The sequence below is a fragment of the Perognathus longimembris genome, chromosome 6 (assembly GCF_023159225.1).
Source record: "Perognathus longimembris pacificus isolate PPM17 chromosome 6, ASM2315922v1, whole genome shotgun sequence".
Lineage (NCBI taxonomy): Eukaryota > Metazoa > Chordata > Mammalia > Rodentia > Heteromyidae > Perognathus > Perognathus longimembris.
Genome location: NC_063166.1, coordinates 68,951,977 through 68,972,158, shown reverse-complemented (window position 1 = coordinate 68,972,158; position 20,182 = coordinate 68,951,977). Strand labels below are relative to the sequence as shown.

At 39.7% G+C, this 20,182-nt stretch overlaps 1 protein-coding gene and 1 non-coding gene across 9 annotated transcripts in view; both read left to right on the top strand.

The window, feature by feature from the left end:
* The window catches only part of Ncoa6 (nuclear receptor coactivator 6), an 83,564-nt gene that overhangs the window by 7,463 nt on the left and 55,919 nt on the right, over positions 1-20,182 (top strand). For 4 of the 8 annotated variants that reach the window (XM_048349048.1, XM_048349047.1, XM_048349046.1 and 1 more), the window contains exons 1-3: positions 8,373-8,588; positions 12,904-13,016; positions 17,594-17,875. In XM_048349048.1, the coding sequence (XP_048205005.1) occupies positions 17,641-17,875 (235 nt within the window). In that variant the 5' untranslated portion in view covers positions 8,373-8,588; positions 12,904-13,016; positions 17,594-17,640. Of the gene's footprint in view, positions 1-8,372; positions 8,589-12,903; positions 13,017-17,593; positions 17,876-20,182 lie in introns of those variants that run through there. The other 4 variants (XM_048349042.1, XM_048349043.1, XM_048349044.1 and 1 more) reach the window with 4 other exon arrangements.
* Positions 15,501-15,608, top strand: LOC125354071. The gene has a single exon (XR_007211454.1). It is a non-coding gene; the product is annotated as a U6 spliceosomal RNA (small nuclear RNA).

Sequence of the window (20,182 nt, the reverse complement as noted above, 5' to 3'; positions counted from 1 at the left end):
ATAAGTGTGTTCTGCTATTTAACACTAATTTCTATTCATTTCTGATTCCCCAGCACCTCATAGACAGTAAAGACTTACAATAGTTAACAGAAGTGTCCAAGTTAAATCCAAATTGTTGAGGGCTAGGCTGAATGTTTGTAGGAGGTGGTGGCAAAGGCTGTCTTAGAATATCTCCTGGAATGGAGCCCCTCCTGCACCTTTTTTTTTTTTTTTTTTTTTGCAGAGAATATCTGCAATCTCAGTTACCATGTATACAATAGCAAAATGGCTAGAACTCAATGGGAAAGAGAACTCTAGCTACAGTTTATAAGTGTCAGTAATGTGTTGCGGAGTTGTGATGCCAGAGTATAATACCAGAAAGAGATGACCCATGAGCAGAGCCCCCAAGAATGTTTAGGATCTTAATACTCAGAGATGAGAGTATTTTCCAGGTGGATGAAAGCATGAGTACAATAGTGGGTGCTCAGGGGAGAGTAGAGTCCATTTTGCCTGGAGAATAAAGTTGGTACAAGGGTGTTGCTGGAGTTAAAAAGGTTGGAAGTTGAGATTGAACAATAACAACATTAATAGTAGGCTAAGCAAAACTAAATGGTTCGTTTTTGCATGCTTACTAGACAGCGTGCTGCACATTACAAGTGGTATTTTATTTAATCTTCATAGAAACCTATATACTGTTTTTAATCCCTACTTCCAATCTGAGGAATAGAGCTAAAGATTGATAATTTGTGTCTTCAACTAGTCTAATTACAATTTCTATCTTCCCAGTTTCTGCATATTATGCTACCATATCATAGAAAGCTTTGAATACTCCTTTCTGTTTCAAGCTGGGAAGTTTGAACTTAGTTGGATAAATAAAGGGAAGCCATCAAAGATTTAGTGATGTGATTATTGCATTTCATTAGGAAAGGAAACATGGTTGTGACATAGAGGAGAAAAATAGGGAGAAAAGAGCAGTGGATCTAATTTGCTTTTCTGCTCACTAGATGGAATGCCCAGTGAGGTCTGGGCCAGTGTTTCTTCCTTCCTTCTTCCATCCCTTCAGTGTCAATAGACAATTCAATTGTCTTGTTTGACATTTATTTAAAAAAAATTGATCTTGACTGACACCATATAGGCTAGCTCATGCCCATAATCCTAGCTGCTTGGGAGGAAGAGATTGGGAGGATCATGGTTTGAGGCCAGCCAACACAAAAGTTAGCAAGACCCCTATCTCAACCAATAGCTAGGATCTCCAAGGTGTGACTGTCATACCCTAGCAACGTTTGGAAGTGTATGTACGCTTGACATCCAGGATCCCAAATGGGGGAAAAAAAGCCTGTACCCATCTAAAAAATAACCAGAACAAGCTGGGCACCAGTGGCACACCTGTAATCCTAGCTACTCAGGAGGCTGAGATCTGAGGATCACTGCTCGAAGCCAGTTGGGCCAGGAAAATCTGAAACTCTCATCTCCAGTTAACTAACAAAAAGCCAGAACTGGAGCTCTGGCTCAAGTGTTAGAGTGCTAGTCTTGAGCACAAAAGCTCAAGGACAGTGCCCAAGCCCTGAGTTCAAGCCCCAGGATTGGCACATACACAGAAACTAACCAGAGCAATAAGGCTAAAGTCTTGGCTCAAGAAGTAGAGCACCTGGGCTGGGAATATGGCCTAGTGGCAAGAGTGCTTGCCTCATATACATGAAGTCCTGGGTTCAATTCCTCAGCACCACATATATAGAAAAAGGCAAGGAGTAGTGGTGAGGCTCAAGTGGCAGAGTGCTAGCCTTGAGCAAAAAAGAAACTGGGGACAGTGTTCAGGCCCTGAGTTCAAGCCCCAGGACTGGCAAAAAAACCAAAAACAAGAGGAAGTAGAGCACCTGGACTAACAAGCTTGAAGCCAAGAGTTCAAGCCCAGGTACTGCTGATAGTTTTTGATCTTTTCCACCTCATCATGTATTTCAAATTTTCATTTTATTTTATTTCTGAACTTCAAAAGGTTGTACCAGAGGGTTACAATTTAACATGTCCAGTACTTCTTGGTACTTCGTCTTTTTCTAAGACTACAGTGGCTGCCTAGGAGCTCAGTATACCTTTGCTAAGTTAATAAATGACTAGGGGTAATGTAGATGTGTGCAGTGACTATAGAGAATATGAAGACTTGGGTGGGAGGTGTAATGACAGCCCTACAGTTTGATGATATACTGTATTTTATATATACAACCCATGTAAAGCAAAAGACCACCTCTTTAGCTTAGGGAAAATTGTATATTCTATATAGAATAATCCATTAACTGTCTGATACAAATATCAGAGATTAGAGGTGCATGTCACCATGTCCCATTCCCCCAGTCCTTTCTTGTGAGGACAAGAGTCATTGGATTAAGATATTACTTTTCTCCACTATGACCTTATCTTAACCAAATACATGTGCAGTGTTCAAGTTACATTTGGAGGTATTAAAGTTTAGGACCCAAATGTATATTTGAAGGAACACAATTTAGTCTAACAAGTGGCATTTGAGATGACAGGCATTAAGGTTTACTAAATCAATGTTAAAGTAAGATTACAAGTGGTGTTAAGGAGAGATGAGCCAAGGGAATAATGGATATAGCAAAGAAAATAGTGAAGAGGGGCTGGGGATATGGCCTAGTGGCAAGAGTGCTTGCCTCATATACATGAGGCCCTGGGTTCAATTCCCCAGCACCACATATACAGAAAACGGCCAGAAGTGGCGCTGTGGCTCAAGTGGCAGAGTGCTAGCCTTGAGCAAAAAGAAGCCAGGGACAGTGCTCAGGCCCTGAGTCCAGGCCCCAGGACTGGCCAAAAAAAAAAAAAAAAAAAAAAAAAAAAGAAAGAAAATAGTGAAGAGTCTGGTTTGCTGGTGCATTGAGAAGTTACCAAGAGATGAATTCAGAGCAGGTTGTTGGGGCTGTGGATGCCAGGTCTAGGATAAATGAATGTTGCTGAATGAACACAGAATTTTGAACTGTAACCTTACATCAAAGAAGCTCAGATCACTGAGAATTTTGAAGTGGTGGATTGCTGAAGTTTTGAATAACTGATTCAAGCTTTAGAAGGTTTTATGATTAGGTGATCATGGGTAAAGCACCCTGGAGAAATAAATAGATGGCCCATGATTTAACATCACCAGCCTCCCTCACTTACCTATGCTAGTAACTTTTCATCATGATAGTCAAGAAGAAATTTCTTCCTTTTCCTATACAGTACCAGGACTTGAACTCAGAGACAAGTTGCTATCTTTTTCACTAAAAGCTGGTAGTCTACCACTTGAGCCACAGCTCCACTTACAGCTTTTTTTTTTTTTTTTTTTTTTTTTTTTTGCCAGTCCTGGGCCTTGGACTCAGGGCCTGAGCACTGTCCCTGGCTTCCTTTTGCTCAAGGCTAGCACTCTGCCACTTGAGCCACAGCGCCACTTCTGGCCGTTTTCCATATATGTGGTACTGGGGAATTGAACCCCGGGGCTTCATGTATATGAGGCAAGCTCTTTTCCCACTAGGCCATATTCCCAGCCTGTATTTACAGCTTTTTGCTAGTTAATTGGAGATCAGAGTCTCAAAGACTTTCTTGCCAGGCTGGCTTTGAGCTGCGATCCTCAGATCTCAGATTCCTGAGTAACTAGAATTAACAAGTGTAAGCCACCATAAATTCCTCATGAAAACAACTCAACCAGCTTTTATAGTTTTGTGATTTTTTTTTTTCCCAGAACCGGGGACCGAACCCGGAGCCTTGCGCTTGCCAGGCAGGGGCTCTTCCGCTGAGCCAGATCCCCGGCCCCCTCAACCAGCTTTAATGATATTATTAGACCTCTCATCTTGGTCAGTCATCTGTGAGGAGTGATAAGTACTTAGCTTTCGGGTATGTCTGTGCAAAAGCATCTCCATGGGTTTTAGTGTTAATAATCGTGTTCTTCATTTTCTTTCAAACTTATCTTCAAACTTTCTGTTTTCCATTCTATTCTTTATCTTTTGATTTTCTTTTTCCTGAGCCTGGTCCAGCTTTTGTGTGTGTGTGTGTGTGTGTGTGTGTGTGTGTGTGTGTGTGTGTGTGTGTGTGTACATTTGCTGATCCTGCAGCTTGAACTCAGGGCCTGGGCACTGTCCCTGAGCTTCCTTTGCTTGAGGCTAGCACTCTACTACTTGAGCCACAGCTCTACTTGTGGATTTTTTTTGGTGATTAATTGAAGATAAGAGTCATGAACTTTCCTTCCTGGGCTTGCTTTGAACCTAAATCTTCAGATCAGCTTTCTAGGATTACAGGCGTGAGCCACCAATGCCCAGCCTACTTTCCATATTTCTTAAAACATCTGATTAATGGAAAGAGTTGAGAAAGACTATTTATTGCCGAAGCTAATGATTCATTCTTTTTCTGTGTCTTTTTAGTAGTAGTTATATTGGCTCTGTCCACAATAAGGAATGCAAATTGTGAATCCTCATTCAGATTGTGGTCAATAATTATCTTCAGGACTAGGGATATGGCCTAGTGCTTGCCTCCTATACATGAGGTCCTGGGTTAAATTCCCCAGTACCACATATGCAGAAAATGGCCAGAAGTGGCGCTGTGGCTCAAGTGGCAGAGTGCTAGTCTTGAGCAAAAAAAAGCCAGGGACAGTGCTCAGGCCCTGAGTCCAAGCCCTAGGACTGGAAAAAATAATAATAATAATAAAGAACGCTACTGTCATGAGTCACAAGCAAAATCTGAACGAAATCCTAGAAACTCAAAAAAAATTATCTTCAAGTGCTTTTCCGTATTTGTGTCTAGACGGCTCTATCTGGTTTTGTATTTGCATTGTCCATATTTTCTTTTCAGTTATACTAGTATTTGAATCCAGGGCCAGTGCTTGGTTTGTGTCTTCTTATTTTTATTTATTTATTTATTGATTGATTGCTGGTCCTGGGACTTGAACTCGGGGCCTGGGTACTGTCCCTGGGCTTCTTTTGTTCACCAATTGAGGCACACCTCTACTTCAGCTTTTTCTGTGCTTAATTGGAGATAAGAGCATCATAGACTTTCCTTCCCAGGCTGGCTTGGAACCATGATCCTCAGATCTCAGCCTCCTGAGTAGCTAGGATTACAGGTGTGAGGCACTGGTGCCTTGCTTATGTTTGTTTTTTAAAAAAGACATTTAAAAGAGCAAACCTTAAAACTAAGCTCTTGAGTCAACACTTTTCTTTGTCAAGTGGAGGCAATTTTTTTTGTGTGTTGAGGCTTGAACTTAGAGTTTCACATTCTCTTTTAACTGAGGATCTCAGTTCAGAGCTGGACCCCTGTGGGCAGGGCAGGGGGTGGGGTTGGAGGAATCCTTGAGCTTCCTCTCTAATGGACCAGCAAAATGCTTGAACTTTAAGAGTAGCTCAAGTGGTAAAACACCAACACTGAGAAAGAAAAGTCAAGCAAAAGCGTAAGACACCTACTTCATGTCCTGGTAGTAATGTGCTCGTGTGCGCACATTCATGCACACACACACACACACTTGAGGAACAAAATGTATGGTATCATGACTCCCTAAATTGAGAGAGAAAATATATCAGTATAATTTATAATTGTAAGAACATAGAGAAATATATTGGAGAAGCATACTAGGCTATTCTACTTGGGTAATTAAAGGACAGGAACTAGAGAAGCAGACAGAGATGGATGACTTTATCATACACAGATGTAGCTATAATCCTCAGGAGATGGGATCTGAAGATTGTAATTTGAAGCCAGCCTAGACAGGATAGTTTGAGACTCTTATCTCAAATGAACCAGCAAAACACCAGAAGTAGAAGTGTGGTTCAAGTAATAGAGCACCAGCTTTGTGTGAAAAAGCCAGGTAAGAGTATGAGGCCCTGAGTTCAAGCCTCAGTATGGGAACAACAAAGAAAATAGAACAATAACATCTGTTAAAATTGTTTTAAGAAGGGGTAATATGATCAGAAGAATGATAGAGGCATTGAGGTTCATTGAGATACATTGTTTATGTGTGTGGAAATGTCATAGTAAAACTCCTCTGTACAGCTAATGTATGCTAATAAAATGCTGAGTTTATTCTCATGTCAAAAAATATAAGAATAACTAAACAAAGCCAAGTATGGTCTCACACACCTGTAGTCAGAGGACTTGGGAAGCTAAAGAGGAAGGCAAGTTGGAAGCCAAGCTGGGTTTTACTGCTAGATCCTGTCTTCATGCATGCATGCATATACATACATACAGCTAATCTATTCTGAATATATACTTAGTTGATTTTACTGCTAAATTAAATATCTTTTTATTTTATTTGTCATTATTTTTTTGCCAGTCCTGGGGCTTGAACTCAGGGCCTGAGCACTGTCTCTGGCTTCTTTTTGCTCAAGACTAGCACTCTACCACTTGAGACACAGCGCCACTTCGGGCTTTTGTCTATATATGTGGTGCTGGGGAATCGAACCCAGGGTTTCATGTATATGAAGCAAGCACTCTTGCCACTAGGCCATATTCTCAGCCCAAAATATCTTTTTAAAATTAACTTTTAAGTAGTTGTGCAAAGGAGTTGCTATTCAACAAAGCAGTTTACAAATACAATGTATCTTGATCAATGTGAACCCCTTCATCTTTCTTACCCCTAACCTGCCCCTCCCAACTCAAATATACTTTTTTTTTTTTGCCAGTCCTGGGACTTAAACTCAGGGCCTGAGCACTCTCTCCGAGCTTCCTTTGCTCAAGGCCAGCACTCTGCCACTTAGGCACAGCACCACTTCTGGCTTTTTATATATATATGTGGTGCTGAGGAATCGAACCCAGGGCTTCATGGAAGCAAGGCAAGCATTCTACCACTAGGCCATATTCCCAGCCACTACATTTTTTTTCCAGTCCTGGGACTTGAACTCAGGACCTGGGCAGTGTCCCTGAGCCTCTCTGCGCTATCATTTGAGCTTTTCTGTTTATGTGATACTGATGAATTGAACCCAGGGCTTCATGCATGTTAGGCAAGTACTCCACCACTAAGCCCCCAAATACACATTTTTAAAGGAGATTTTAGACCAGGACTTGAACTTAGTACCTGACACTTGCTTATTTGCTAGTGCTCTACCAACACACACCTCCAGCCCCTTAAATAGGTGTGTGTGTGTGTGTGTGTGTTAGTACTAGGGCTTAAACTCAGGGCTTTGTGATCTTACTTGGCTTTTTCAATCAAGGCTGGTGCTACAGTATACCATTCTGCCTGGACTGGCTTTAAACCAAGATCCTCAAGTCTCAGCCTCCTAAGTAGCTAAGATTACAGGCCACCAGTGCCCAGCTTAAAGAGATTTTTTTTAAAACATAATATTGAGGTTAGGAAATGGTTGCATGGGTGTTAGGCTTTATTTCATTTCTTTATATGGTTGGTGAAGCAGGTGTGATAGTGCAGTTATGAACTCAGAATATCTCTATTTTCTATTTATTTGTTTCCTTGTTTCTGACAAATTGTCATTTGTAATATAATTTTTTCAGAGTATGAGTAAATGATAAAATATGTGTGCATATTGTTATATCTGTGTGTTTTCCTATTCTGGAGTTTGAACTCAGAGCCTTGAGCTTGTTGGTGCTCTTGACACTTTAGCCATGTTCCTAGTCATTATTACCAATATATTTATGGTTTTAAAGCAGAAGAAAAGTGACAAGAAGAGTAACATGTGTGAACTAGGGAAAATCATGAAACTTCTTTGGGATTTCTGTATATGAAACTAGCTAGAATCAGGGGTTCTGCTCAGGAAAAATGTATTTTTCTGAAGTATGTTAATTAGACTATAATATAGATAAAGAAATGTGCATAAAACCTAAGTATAATGAATTATAAAAGTTACATTCTGCCAGGCACTGGTCACTCATGCTTGTAATCTTAGATACTTAGGAGGCTGAGACCCAGAGGTTCAAAGCCAGCCAGGACAGAAAAGCATTTGAGACTATTCTAATTTTCTAGCAAAATGCTGAACTAGAGTTGTGACTCAAGTGGTAAATGGATAACTGTGAGCAAGAAAGCTGAGTAAAGAGTATAAGGCCTTGAGTTCAAGCTCTGGCACTGTCACACCCATAAAAATAGAGTGCACATACTTGTGTAAGTAACCACTACAGATGCATTTTGAAAATCCTGTGAACTTCTTTGGTAATTATAATAAGGTTTCCTTGTTAAAAACAACAACAAGGGCTGGGAATATGGCCTAGTGGCAAGAGTGCTTGCCTCATATACATGAAGCCCTGGGTTCAAAACGGCCAGAAGTGGCACTGTGGCTCAAGTGGCAGAGTGCTAACCTTGAGCAAAACGAAGCCAGGGACAGTGCTCAGGCCTTTAGTCCAAGGCCCAGGACTGGCAACAACAACAACAACAACAACAACAACAACAACACTGTATTAGAAACTATAAATGATGTCTCATCCTTTACAATTCTTTCTAGAGTAAAGTTAGCAGAAATGATAAAAGTAATTTGGTCAGTCTCAAAAATTTCACTTCAAATAGGTCTACTTGGTTTATAGTTACTTATCTCTGATGTTTCTCTTCTTCTTCTTTGCCCTTTTCTTTTTGTCTAGGTCCTGGGAGGAATGGAGAGGGGTTCTACTGACTATCTTTTCTGAGAATGGTCAGAGTTCTTAAACAGGTCTGTTGATTTTATAGAATACAAATTAAAATTTGATTTATAAACCATTCAGTTTGAACTTAAAGGATTAAATTAGAAATAAACTTTACTTTTTAAGACGTTATTTTGATCTCAATATCCAGTAGGGTATTTTACTTGGGCAAGCTGCATTTGTCTTATGAGTTGGATCTAAACTAACTAGATAGGATCTATGTAATAAAAAGTATTTGTCCCTGACTATAATAATCTCAGCATTGGAGAAGCTAAAGCAGAAGAATTAGTCTGAGGCCAGCCTGGCTACACAGAGAGAACCAGTCTTGAAAAGTGGGAGTTAGGGTGGAGAGAAAAGAAAAGCATTTGAATCATGTCTTTATTAATTAGGTTAAATATTAATATAGCTGAACTCTTTATTGGCTCCATGGGAGGAACAAAAGATGATATGAATTTCTGGGTGATATGAATCACCCATGATTTTGGAAGGGAATGAAGGAATAGATAAATCCTAAAAAGAAAACTATAATTTGACCCTTTCTGCTGTTCTCAGAATTTATAACATTGGTGAAGAAAAAAAGGCTGCCTTCTAGATTTCAGAAGGGCTGATGTATATAGTCATCATTACCAGTTACTTCTCTCTGTTATCAACAGTGAACTTTATCATTGTTGAGATAAAAACTCTAGTTTATGATTTCCCAAAGTTCACTTTGGAATGGCCCATAGTTCTTAGAAAACTACTGATTTCTTTGTTCCCTCTCTCCCTACCCTTTGTGATGTAACTGCCCTAGGGTATGGATGTACTATAATTTAAATAGTCTCTGTTGATGTACATCTGTGTAATTTCCTATCTTTTTGTTGTATTTAATAACCTTGTACATGTGTTATCTTGTTTGGTGGCAAGTGTATCTATAGAATCACTATTAAGAAGTGGAATGGAATAGGTGAATGAATACATATGTAATTGTCGTTTGGCTAGATATTATTTAATTGCTGATGTTCCACCAATTTGCTCTATTGCCAGCAATGAATGAGAGTGTTGTTTCCCCCATAACCTTGCCTAGACAGTATATTAAAACTTTTGGATTTTTGCTAATCTGATAAGTAAAATGTTTGTTTTTGCATATTATTTGTAAGGTCGCATACTATATATTTAAGTTCTATATATATGAATTTTATTTTGAATTTTGTGTTCATGTCCATATCCAAATTGGTTCTCTTTTTACTTTATGTATCTATATAAGAACACACATACCTGTACATGGTTTTTTTTTCTATAATATGTTTATATGTAGGAGATGGGTGTTAGCTTTTAGGGGGAGAGGTACAGGGCCTTACACATGGTAGGCATGCAATCTAACACTGAGCTATGCTCAGTCCCAGAATTTGCTCTTTTGTCAGTGGTATCATATCAGATTCTCTGCCACTTAGATAATTTACCTGTATAAATATTGCACACACACATATACATGTTGTGTGTACAATGCACATGCCTCTGTGTGTGTATTCATGTTATGGATTAGTTTCAGATGATTAGATTGGGAGGGGGACTGGTAGATTTGTAGATGTATATGTTCTTTAAAAGGCTAATTTGGGGGGCTTGAACTCTGGGCCTGGGAGATGTCCCTGAGCTCTGCCACTTGAGCCACAGCTCCATTTCTGGCTTTCTGGTATTTAATTGGAGATAAGAGTCTCATACACTTTCCTGCCTGGGCTGGCTTTGAACTGTGATCCTCAGATCTCAGCCTCCTGAGTAGCTATGATTACAACGGCGTGAGCCACTGGTGCCAGGCATGGTTAATTGTATTTGCTAAATTTGTATATGGTGCTTGAAAGTCTTAGCATATTTACAGTAGAGGAACAAAAGCTTGAAAAAAAGTCTTTCATCTTTTTTTTGGCTAGTACTAGGATTTGAATCTGAGGGTCTTGTGCTTAGTCACTTTATTTGGTTGGCTAGCACTCTACCACTTGAGCAAGGCCTGCAGCTCAGCTTTTTACTGGTTATTTTCGAGATGGAATCTCTCAGACTGTTCTGCCTGTGGTGGCTTCAAATCACAATCCTCTGGATCTCACCCTCTGAATAGGTCAATAGGTGTGAGCTACCAGTGCCCAGCTTTTATTTTCCTTTCTTTCAGTTAATTTATCTTTTATTTTTCCTTTTCCCTTTTGTTTTTGGTAGTACTGGTGTTTAAGGTCCTCCCACTTGCCAAGCAGGCACTTTACCATTTGAGCCATGCCTTCTAAGCCCTTTTTGTTTTCATTATTTTTTTCCTTGTTTATTTTTTTTCTTATTTATTGTCAAAGTGATGTACAGAGAGGTTACAGTTTCATATGTTAGGCCTTGGGTACATTTCTTGTACTGTTTGTTACCCCCTGTTTTCATTATTAATTGCATAGAATCTCGTGCCCAGGCCAGCCTAAAGTGCAGTCCTCCTATTTATACTTACAGTGTAGCTGGGATGACAATGCAGACCACTGCATCTAGCTTTTTATTGGTTGAAATGGAATCTGTTGAAGTTTTTTACCCAGGCCAGCCTCCTAATTTCAGCCTCCCAAATAGCTAGAAAATAGCTAGAATTAGAGAGGTTGCCACCACAACTGGCTTATTGGTGGTGGAGGTCTTCCCTCCACCACCACCACCACCACCACCCTCCCCCCCCTACCCGCGCCCCCCCCCCCCCCCCCCCCCGCCCCACCACTGCCAGTCCTGGGGCTTGGACTCCGGGCCAGAGCACTCTCCCTGTCTTCTTTTTGCTCAAGGCTAGCACTCTACCTCTTGAGCCACAGTGCCACTTCTGGCTTTTTCTATGTATGTGGTACTGAGGAATCCAACTGAGGGTTTCATGCTTCATGAGGCAAAGCACTTTACCACTAAGCCATATTCCCAGCCCCGTGGTGGTTAGTTTTTAAATCAGATATTTAAGTCATTTCCCCCTACACCTCCACATATGTTTGTCTTGTTTTGTTTTTGGTCGGTCTTGGGGCTTGAACTCTGGGCCTGGGTGCTGTCCCTGAGCTCTTCAGCTCAAGGCTAGCACTCTGCCACTTGATCCACAGCACCACTTCGGGTTTTCTGGTGGTTAATTGGAGATAAGAGCCTCATGAACTTTCCTGCCCAGGCTGGTTTTAAACATAGATGCTCAGATCTCAGCCTCCTGAGTACAGGTGTGAGTCACCAGCGCCCAGCAATCTGCATAAGTATTTTATGACTGAATTTTCTTATTCACTGGCGTGGTTATATTCCTAGGTTCATAAATGTTTTATTTCCTTATAGTTTTCTTGATTTTTTACAATTCTGATTTGTATTTCTGTTTTAAATTGAGTCCAGAGGTTCTGCTGTTAACTTTAAGATGTTAACTTTAAGTCTTTATTTATTTTATTTTGAATTATAATTTCTGTGTATTTTCATTGTTTCATTGTCCTAGGTTTTTAAGATTTTCTATATAACGTTCCTTAATAAGTTCCATTTTTGAATTAAAAATAATTCAATGAGTTTTCCCCCATTATGAACTACTAATGTATACTTAGAATTTCAACATTCTAAAACCAATACTTGGAACTAATGTAAAACTGTAACACCCAGCTTAAAGATGATATAGTTTTATCTTGTTAAAGTAGTTGATTTTTTTGAACTATGCAAAAATAATGCACAGAAGTGTGCATAACTTCTATATCTATTCTACCATGAGGTATATTTTAGACCTTAAACTAAAGATTTGTGGCATGTATGTTAGTGTGCATTATGTTAATTTCTTTGCATTTGAAAGATTAGATGTGGAGGTATAGTAAGTGCTGTTAAGTAAGTGCCTTGGTTTCATGTGTTGTTGTTGTTTTGTTTGTTTGTTTTGTTTTCTTTCTTTTTTTCTTTTTTGTTGGTCCTGGGGCTTGAACTTAGGGGCTGGGAGCTGTCCTTGATATTTTCTGCTCAAGGATAGCATTCTACCACTTTGAGCCACAGCTCCACTTCCAGTTTTCTGGTCTTAAATTGGAGATAAGAGTCTCACAGACTATCCTGCTGGCTGGCTTTGAATCATGATCCTCGGAGCTCAGCCTCTTGAGTAGCTAGGATTACAGGTGTGAGCCACCAATGCCCAGGCAGTTTTATGATTCTTAACATGAAGCTGACATAAGTTCTTGAGGAAAAAAAAATTTCTAAAACCTGTATGACAATTGTTTAACATTTTCTACATGCAAAATTTACTTGATAATGTGTGGGATTTGCATTGACTTCTGTTGCAAAGATAAGTCATCTTTTAATTTCTTTATAATACTAAGTTTCCTTCCCTTCCTCCTTCCTTGCCTCCCTCCCACCCTCCCTTCTCTTTCTATCACTTTCTTTTTCTAGATTTCTGATTTGGCTGCTACTTTGAGATTCAAGCCCTCAAAATGCCATCTTGTTTGGACTTAGAAGATGACCTGGATAAGTGATAAAAAAAATAAAATAAGAAACACGTTTTGGTGAGTGAAAACTTAAGTAGGAGAGTAGATAAGGCCCCAAAATAATATGTATCCTTTAGGTTTTTTCTGGTATTCCCCTTCTTTTGGTGGAGCTGCTAAAATGCATGAGGTGTGACTCAATTGGTAGAGTGACTGCCTAGCAGGCAGGAAGTCCTGAGCTCAAACCTCAGTACTGGCCACCCCCAAAAATGTATTTATTCACTGAATAAAGTTGAATAAGATATGAATATTATTTATCTCTTTTAAAACAGTCTTTCTATTATAGACTTTTAAATGTAGTTTCAGATTTCCCTGTATAACACAGTAAAAGAATAGTGAATAATAATTATTAAAATTTATATTGAGGGGCTGAGAATATAGCTTAGTGGTATAGTGTTGGCCTAGCATGGATGAAGCCCTGAGTTTGAGTCCTCATTACCACATAAACAGAAAAAGCTGAAGGTGGCAGTGTGGCTCAAGTGGTAGAGTGCTAGCCTTGAGGAAAAAGAGCTCACAAACAGAGTTCAGGTCCTGAGTTCAAGACCCAGGACTAGCCAAAAAGAAAAAAAATTATATTGCATAAAACTATTCCCACTATGGCTCAGGCCAATATTTTAGCTACTCAAGAGGCTGAGATCTGAGGATTGCAGTCCAAAGCCAGCCTGGACAGGAATGTCAATGCAACTTTTATCTCCAGTTAACTACAAAAAGCTGGAAATGGAGCAGTGAGTGGCTTAAGTGGTAGGGCACTAGCCTTGAGCATGAAAGCACAGGGACAGCACTTAGGCCCAAGTTCAAGCCCAAGGACTGGAAAAAAAACAACCAACTATTATCAAATAAAATATCTTTGATTACAAACACATTTTTAATTAAAAATAGTTATGTGAGGGAAGCAATATTGTTAAAAAAGAAATATAGGGCTGGGAATGTAGCTTCGTGGTAGAGTGCTTGCCTAGCATGCATGAAGCTCTGGGTTCGATTCCTCAGTACCACATAAACAGAAAAAGCCAGAAGTGGCGCTGTGGCTCAAGTGGCAGAGTGCTAGCCTTGAGCAAAAGGAAGCCAGGGACAGTGCCCAGGCTCTGAGTCAAAGCCCCAGGACTGGCAAAAAAAAAAAAAATATATATATATATATATATATATGTATATATATATATATATACACACTTATTTCCTGACATATAATTGTAACTTCTCTGTATATCACCTTTATAATAACAATTTAAAGATGGGGAAAAATGAGTAGTTACATGGGGCTGGTAGCATGGCTTAAGTAGTAGAACACCTAGTTAGCAAGTGATGAGGCCCTGAGTTCAAGAACCCTAGTACCACCAGAATAAATAAATAATTGTGAAAAGCTGAGAACCCAACACAACTCAGTTTAATGCTGTGTTTAGATTTGAGGTAAGCTAAATAAAGCTCACCAAATTAGATTTTTTTTAATCTTAAAACTTAGATTTCCCATGGCCTTTGTATATAACACTCTAATTGTTCCTGGCAGGCCTCACCTGGGGGCTGTCATTGTGGTTTTAAGCTGGCAAAGAGGACTATACAGAAGCTTCATGAAGGCACATGATCTCAGGTCCTTGGTGCTGTCCCTGACCTTTTTTGCTCAAGGCTAGTGGCTAGTGCTCTACCACTTGAGCTGTGGCTCCATTTCTAGCTTTTTGGTGGTTAATTGGAGATAAAAGTCTCACAGACTTTCCTACCTGGGATAGCTTCAAACTGTAATCCTCAGATACAGCCTTGAGTAGCTAGGATTGTAGGTGTGAGCCACCAGCACCCAACTCATAAATCTCTTTTAATGTAGAACAGGGCTTTTCATGTAATTTTTTGTTAATATATACTAATCATACAAATTAATGGACTTCATTATATTTTCATGCATGTATATAATATACTTTATTTACCACCTCCTCCCTGCCATTATCCTCTCTTTTCCCTCCTCTCATATTCTTCCCATTTGACTCCCACTTTCCAAATAGTCCTCCTCAGCCTCTATTTTCGTGTCATTTTGTTTTTGTTTTTATAATCTAGATTCTCCATATGTGGGAAAACATTTAGTGTTTGTTTTTCTGGGTCTGGTTTGTTTGCTTAATACGATACCCTCCAGTTTATTTTTCCTGTAAACATTATGATTTTATTTTTCTTTCCACCACCTTATCTTTATCCATTCATCTGTTGTAGTTTTTTGAGAATTGTTTTGTTCAGTTGATTAGCCCATTTATTGATTGGATCCTGTGTCCAGCATTTCAGTCATTTAATAATCTTTTGAACCAGTTATTGAAGAACTATGAACTTTTAGTGGTGTCATCTTGTTTTTCTTTCTCATATTTCTTATGTTTCTGTGCTGCAATGTGTTCATATTTTTACATGTGAGCCTTCTTATTGACTAGGATTCTTTTCAAGATCCAGTCCCCAACATTGCTCAGAAAGGAGAAAACAAAACAGGTACAACACCAAAACAAACCAGATATAGATATATAATAAACTAATAAAAAACAACTACTGGGCTAGCTTAATATATATACTTAAATTGGAATAATACAGAGAAGATGTGCATGGCTCCTGAGCAAGGATGATACGTAAATTTGTAAAATGTTTCATATTTTTGTAAGGGAGAAGATAAAGAGGTACAATATGAAGTTCATTCAGAAAATTCATAATGGAACACACCTTAAAATTTTTGCAAGAAAGTTAAAATCAACATATGTCAAAAAAGACAACTCTACCAAAAAATACCATAGAAAAGGGCAAAATAATGTAGGCTAAGTCATGAATAAAATTAGTAAGGCTTTGAGTATGGTAGTGCATGTCTGTAATACCAGCTATTCAGGGTATAGTGGTAGGAGAATTCAGACCAAGGCTGGCCAGGGCAAAACCATGAGAACCTATCTGAAAAAACTAAGCAAAAGGGCTATAAGTAAGGAGCTCAAGTGGTAGAGGGCTTGTCTAGAAAGTAAAAGGTCTGGAATTCAATCCCCACTGCCACCAAAAACTGATTAAAACAAAAGCAATAATAAGACTGAAATGAACCAGGTGCTGCTACTTCACACCTGTAATCTTAGCTACTCAGGAGGCTGAAATACAAAGGATCATGATTTGAAGCTTTCTCAAGCAGAAAAATCAGAGAGATTTCATCTGCAAAAAGTGAGAGAGCGTGCTGGGAATATGGCCTAGTGGCAAGAGTGCTTGCCTAGCATGCATGAAGCCCTGGGTTTGTTTCCTCAGCACTACATACACAGAAAAGGCCAGAAGTGGCACTGTGGCTCAAGGAGTAGAGTGCTAGCTTTGAGCAAAAAAGAAGCCAGGGACAGTGCTCAGCCCCTGAGTTCAAGCCCCAGGACTGGCCAAAAAAATAAAATAAAGTGGGAGAGCAGTAAGTCAAGCAAGTCTTAAGCTCAAATCTAGTATTGGTCCCCCCCAAAAGAAAAGAATGGAATAAAGAATGGGACATGGAAGGGAAAAGGGAATAGGAAGAAGGAAAAAAAAAGAGAGAAAAAGGAAGAGAGAGAAAGAAGAAAAAGTGTGTGTGTGTGTGTGTGTGTGAGAGAGAGAGAGAGAGAGAGAGAGAGAGAGAGAGAAAGCGAACAAGCATGGTTAAAAGAAAAGAAGCCAGGTATTGTCACACCTGTAATCCTAGCTACGCAGGAGACTGCGATCTGAGGACCATGGTTGGAAGCCAGCCCAGGCAGGAAAATCTGTGAGGCTCTTATCTCTAATAAACCAACAAAAGACTGGAAAATGGAGCTGTGTGGCACAAGTGGTAGGGGACAGCACCCAGTCACACACACACAAAAAGAAAGAGCATCATGAATAGAGCAAGAGATTTAAAACATCCAGCTACAAAATTAAAATGCCTAAGTAAACACAAAAGATAAGAAGAATTAAGAAAAAACTGAAATAGGGTCTCACTATGTAACCACAAGCTTGCCTTGAACTTACTATGGAGCCTAAGCTGGCTTTGAACTCAAGGTTTTCCTTCCTCAGACTCCCAAATTCTGGGATTATAGATATGCACCACCATTCTCAGTGTTCATAAGTCATTTCATGGGGGTGGGGGGACGACTTTCTTTCTTTTTTAGAAAGCAGTACTGGCTGGGCATTAGTGGCAGGAAAGTCCATAAGACTCTTGTCTCTAATAAACTACCAAAAAAGCCAGAAGCATAACTGTGGCTCACGTGGTAGCATACTAACCTTGAGCAAAAGAAACTGAAGAACAGCATCCAAGAAATACTAAAACATAATAGTAAAAAAAAACAACAAAACCAAGAGAGTTGTAGATACTTTTTTGTGGATTCTAATGTTGGAATCTGCTAAGTGTAGGGACTGTGCTCTATAGTTGTAGCTGAACCTGTTGTGGGTCCTACCATACTGTTTAGTGTTGTATTCAGGTGTGTGTTGTATGCAAGTGAAGGGCACAGCTGACCCTTAAATGGAATATATTGATGAAATAGTTTGTTTTTTTGTGATTTCTTGTATTTTAGCATGTCATTATTTAGCAGATGAACCAGTTTCCACAGATTTATGGATTATACATTGTTAAATACATAATAATACATGTAAGACTCTTTTTGCATCCCTTTCTCTTTTCAAAGGTTCTTTCACTGTCTACTTTGCATATGCTTCTGGAATAATATTCACCATGGTTTTGGATGACCTTCCAAACTTAGAAGACATCTATACTTCTTTGTGTTCATCGACAGTGGAAGACTCAGAGATGGATTTTGATTCTGGACTAGAAGATGATGACACAAAAAGTGACAGTATTTTGGAAGATTCCACAATTTTTGTAGCCTTCCAAGGAAATATAGATGATAAGGACTTCAAATGGAAATTGGATGCAATATTGAAGAATGTGCCCAATTTGTTACACATGGGTAATTTGCTTTAACATTGTTTCCTTCCCATTACTGTTTTTTAAAATCTATGCTCCTTTGATGTTACCTTCAGTTTTGCTTTTTTTTTTTGGCCAGTCCTGGGCCTTGGACTCAGGGCCTGAGCACTGTCCCTGGCTTCTTCCCGCTCAAGGCTAGCACTCTGCCACTTGAGCCACAGCGCCGCTTCTGGCCGTTTTCTGTATATGTGGTGCTGGGGAATCGAACCTAGGGCCTCGTGTATCCGAGGCAGGCACTCTTGCCACTAGGCTATATCCCCATCCCACCTTCAGTTTTGCAAAGTAAACACTATATTGAAGGGCTGATTTTAAGTGCGACATTGGAATTTATAATCTTTTTTTTTTTTTTTTTTTTTTTTTTGGCCAGTCCTGGGCCTTGGACTCAGGGCCTGAGCACTGTCCCTGGCTTCTTCCCGCTCAAGGCTAGCACTCTGCCACTTGAGCCACAGCGCCGCTTCTGGCCATTTTCTGCATATGTGGTGCTGGGGGATCGAACCTAGGGCCTCGTGTATCCGAGGCAGGCACTCTTGCCACTAGGCTATATCCCCAGCCCCGGAATTTATAATCTTAAGTACATGGTATAATTGAACTAGAAAAGTATTGCTTAGCATAGAAAACTTTATTTGCCCTAGTGATCAAGGCCCAAATTTATTTATTGTTTGAAATTTTCTGGTTTTAATTTTCTTATCAAGGAATGACAAGGTTAATTGGATTTTTAAGGTTCCTTGAAGCTTAGAAAGTTCCATTATTCTTTTTTTTTTTTTTTTTGCCAGTCCTGGGCACTGTACCTGAGCTTCCTTTGCTCAAAACTAGCACTCTACCACTTGAGCCACAGCACCATTTCCGGCTTTTTCTGTTTGTGTGATACTGAGGAATCAAACCCAGGGCTTCATGCATGCTAAGGAAGCACTCTACCACTAAGTCACATTCTCAGTCCAGCTTCATTATTCTACAAGTCTTCTTGTAATGTAATTTAAATTTGTTCCCTTAAATTTTAGGCCAGAGGTCACTAATTGCTAGCCTATTGGATCTATCCTGCAACCATATGTTATTTAACTTTAGCATTGTGGGATTGGATTTTTTTTTTTGTTTACTTTTTATGCTGGTACTAGGGCTTGAACTCAGGGCTTGGGCACTGACTCTTAGCTTTTTACTCAAGAATGGCACTCTACCACTTAAGCCACACCTCCATTTCTAACTCTTGTTGGTTAATTGGAGGTAAGAGTCTCACAGACTTTCCTGCCTGGGCTTACTTCAAGTTGAGATCCTCAGATCTCAGTCTCCTGAGTAGCTAGGATTACAGACATGAACCACCTGTGCCTGGCTCTAATTTTTCTATTTTTTTTCTTCTCTTGCTTTTGGTGCCATATTGATAACCCCCCTGCCAAATCCAGTGATATGAAGTTTTTGCCATATATTTTCTTCTAAGAGTGTTGAGGCTTTTTTTTTCCATTTAATTTTTATTATGCTATTAGGTAGAATACTTTTTTGCATATGGATACCTAATTCTTCTGGTACTCGATCAGCTTTTGTGTCTTTTAAAAGAATGTCATTAAGTTTACATTGACTTTGTAGGATTGCTATGAACCTAAAATATCCTTTCTCTATCCTAACTGGTAGTTATTTTTCAAATTGATATTGTTTCTTGCCCCTCAATTTGGTGTACTTCAGTGGAAACTGTTCTTGCCAATGTTAGGGATTGAGCACAGGGCCTCATGCTTTCTAGGCAAGAGCTCTATCACTGAGCTACACCCCTTTACTCTTTTTTTTTTTTTTTTTGGCCAGTCCTGGGCCTTGGACTCAGGGCCTGAGCACTGTCCCTGGCTTCTTCCCGCTCAAGGCTAGCACTCTGCCACTTGAGCCACAGCGCTGCTTCTGGCCGTTTTCTGTATATGTGGTGCTGGGGAATCGAACCTAGGGCCTCGTGTATCCGAGGCAGGCACTCTTGCCACTAGGCTATATCCCCAGCCCCCCTTTACTCTTAGAGGAGGAAAAGATTGTAAACATCAACAACATAACGAGTCAACTTAAAGCTAAAGCATTACAGAACATTGAAAGAAGTGTTTGTCTTGTTTCTACACATATCTTGCACAGAGTTGCTAAGTGAATATTTAAGTAGGGAATTTTTTTTTTTTTTTTAGCCAGTCCTGGCCCTTGGACTCAGGGCCTGAGCACTGTCCCTGGCTTCTTCCCACTCAAGGCTAGCCACTCTGCCACCTGAGCCACAGTGCCCCTTCTGGCCGTTTTCCATATATGTGGTGCTAAGAAATCGAACCCAGGGCCTCATGTA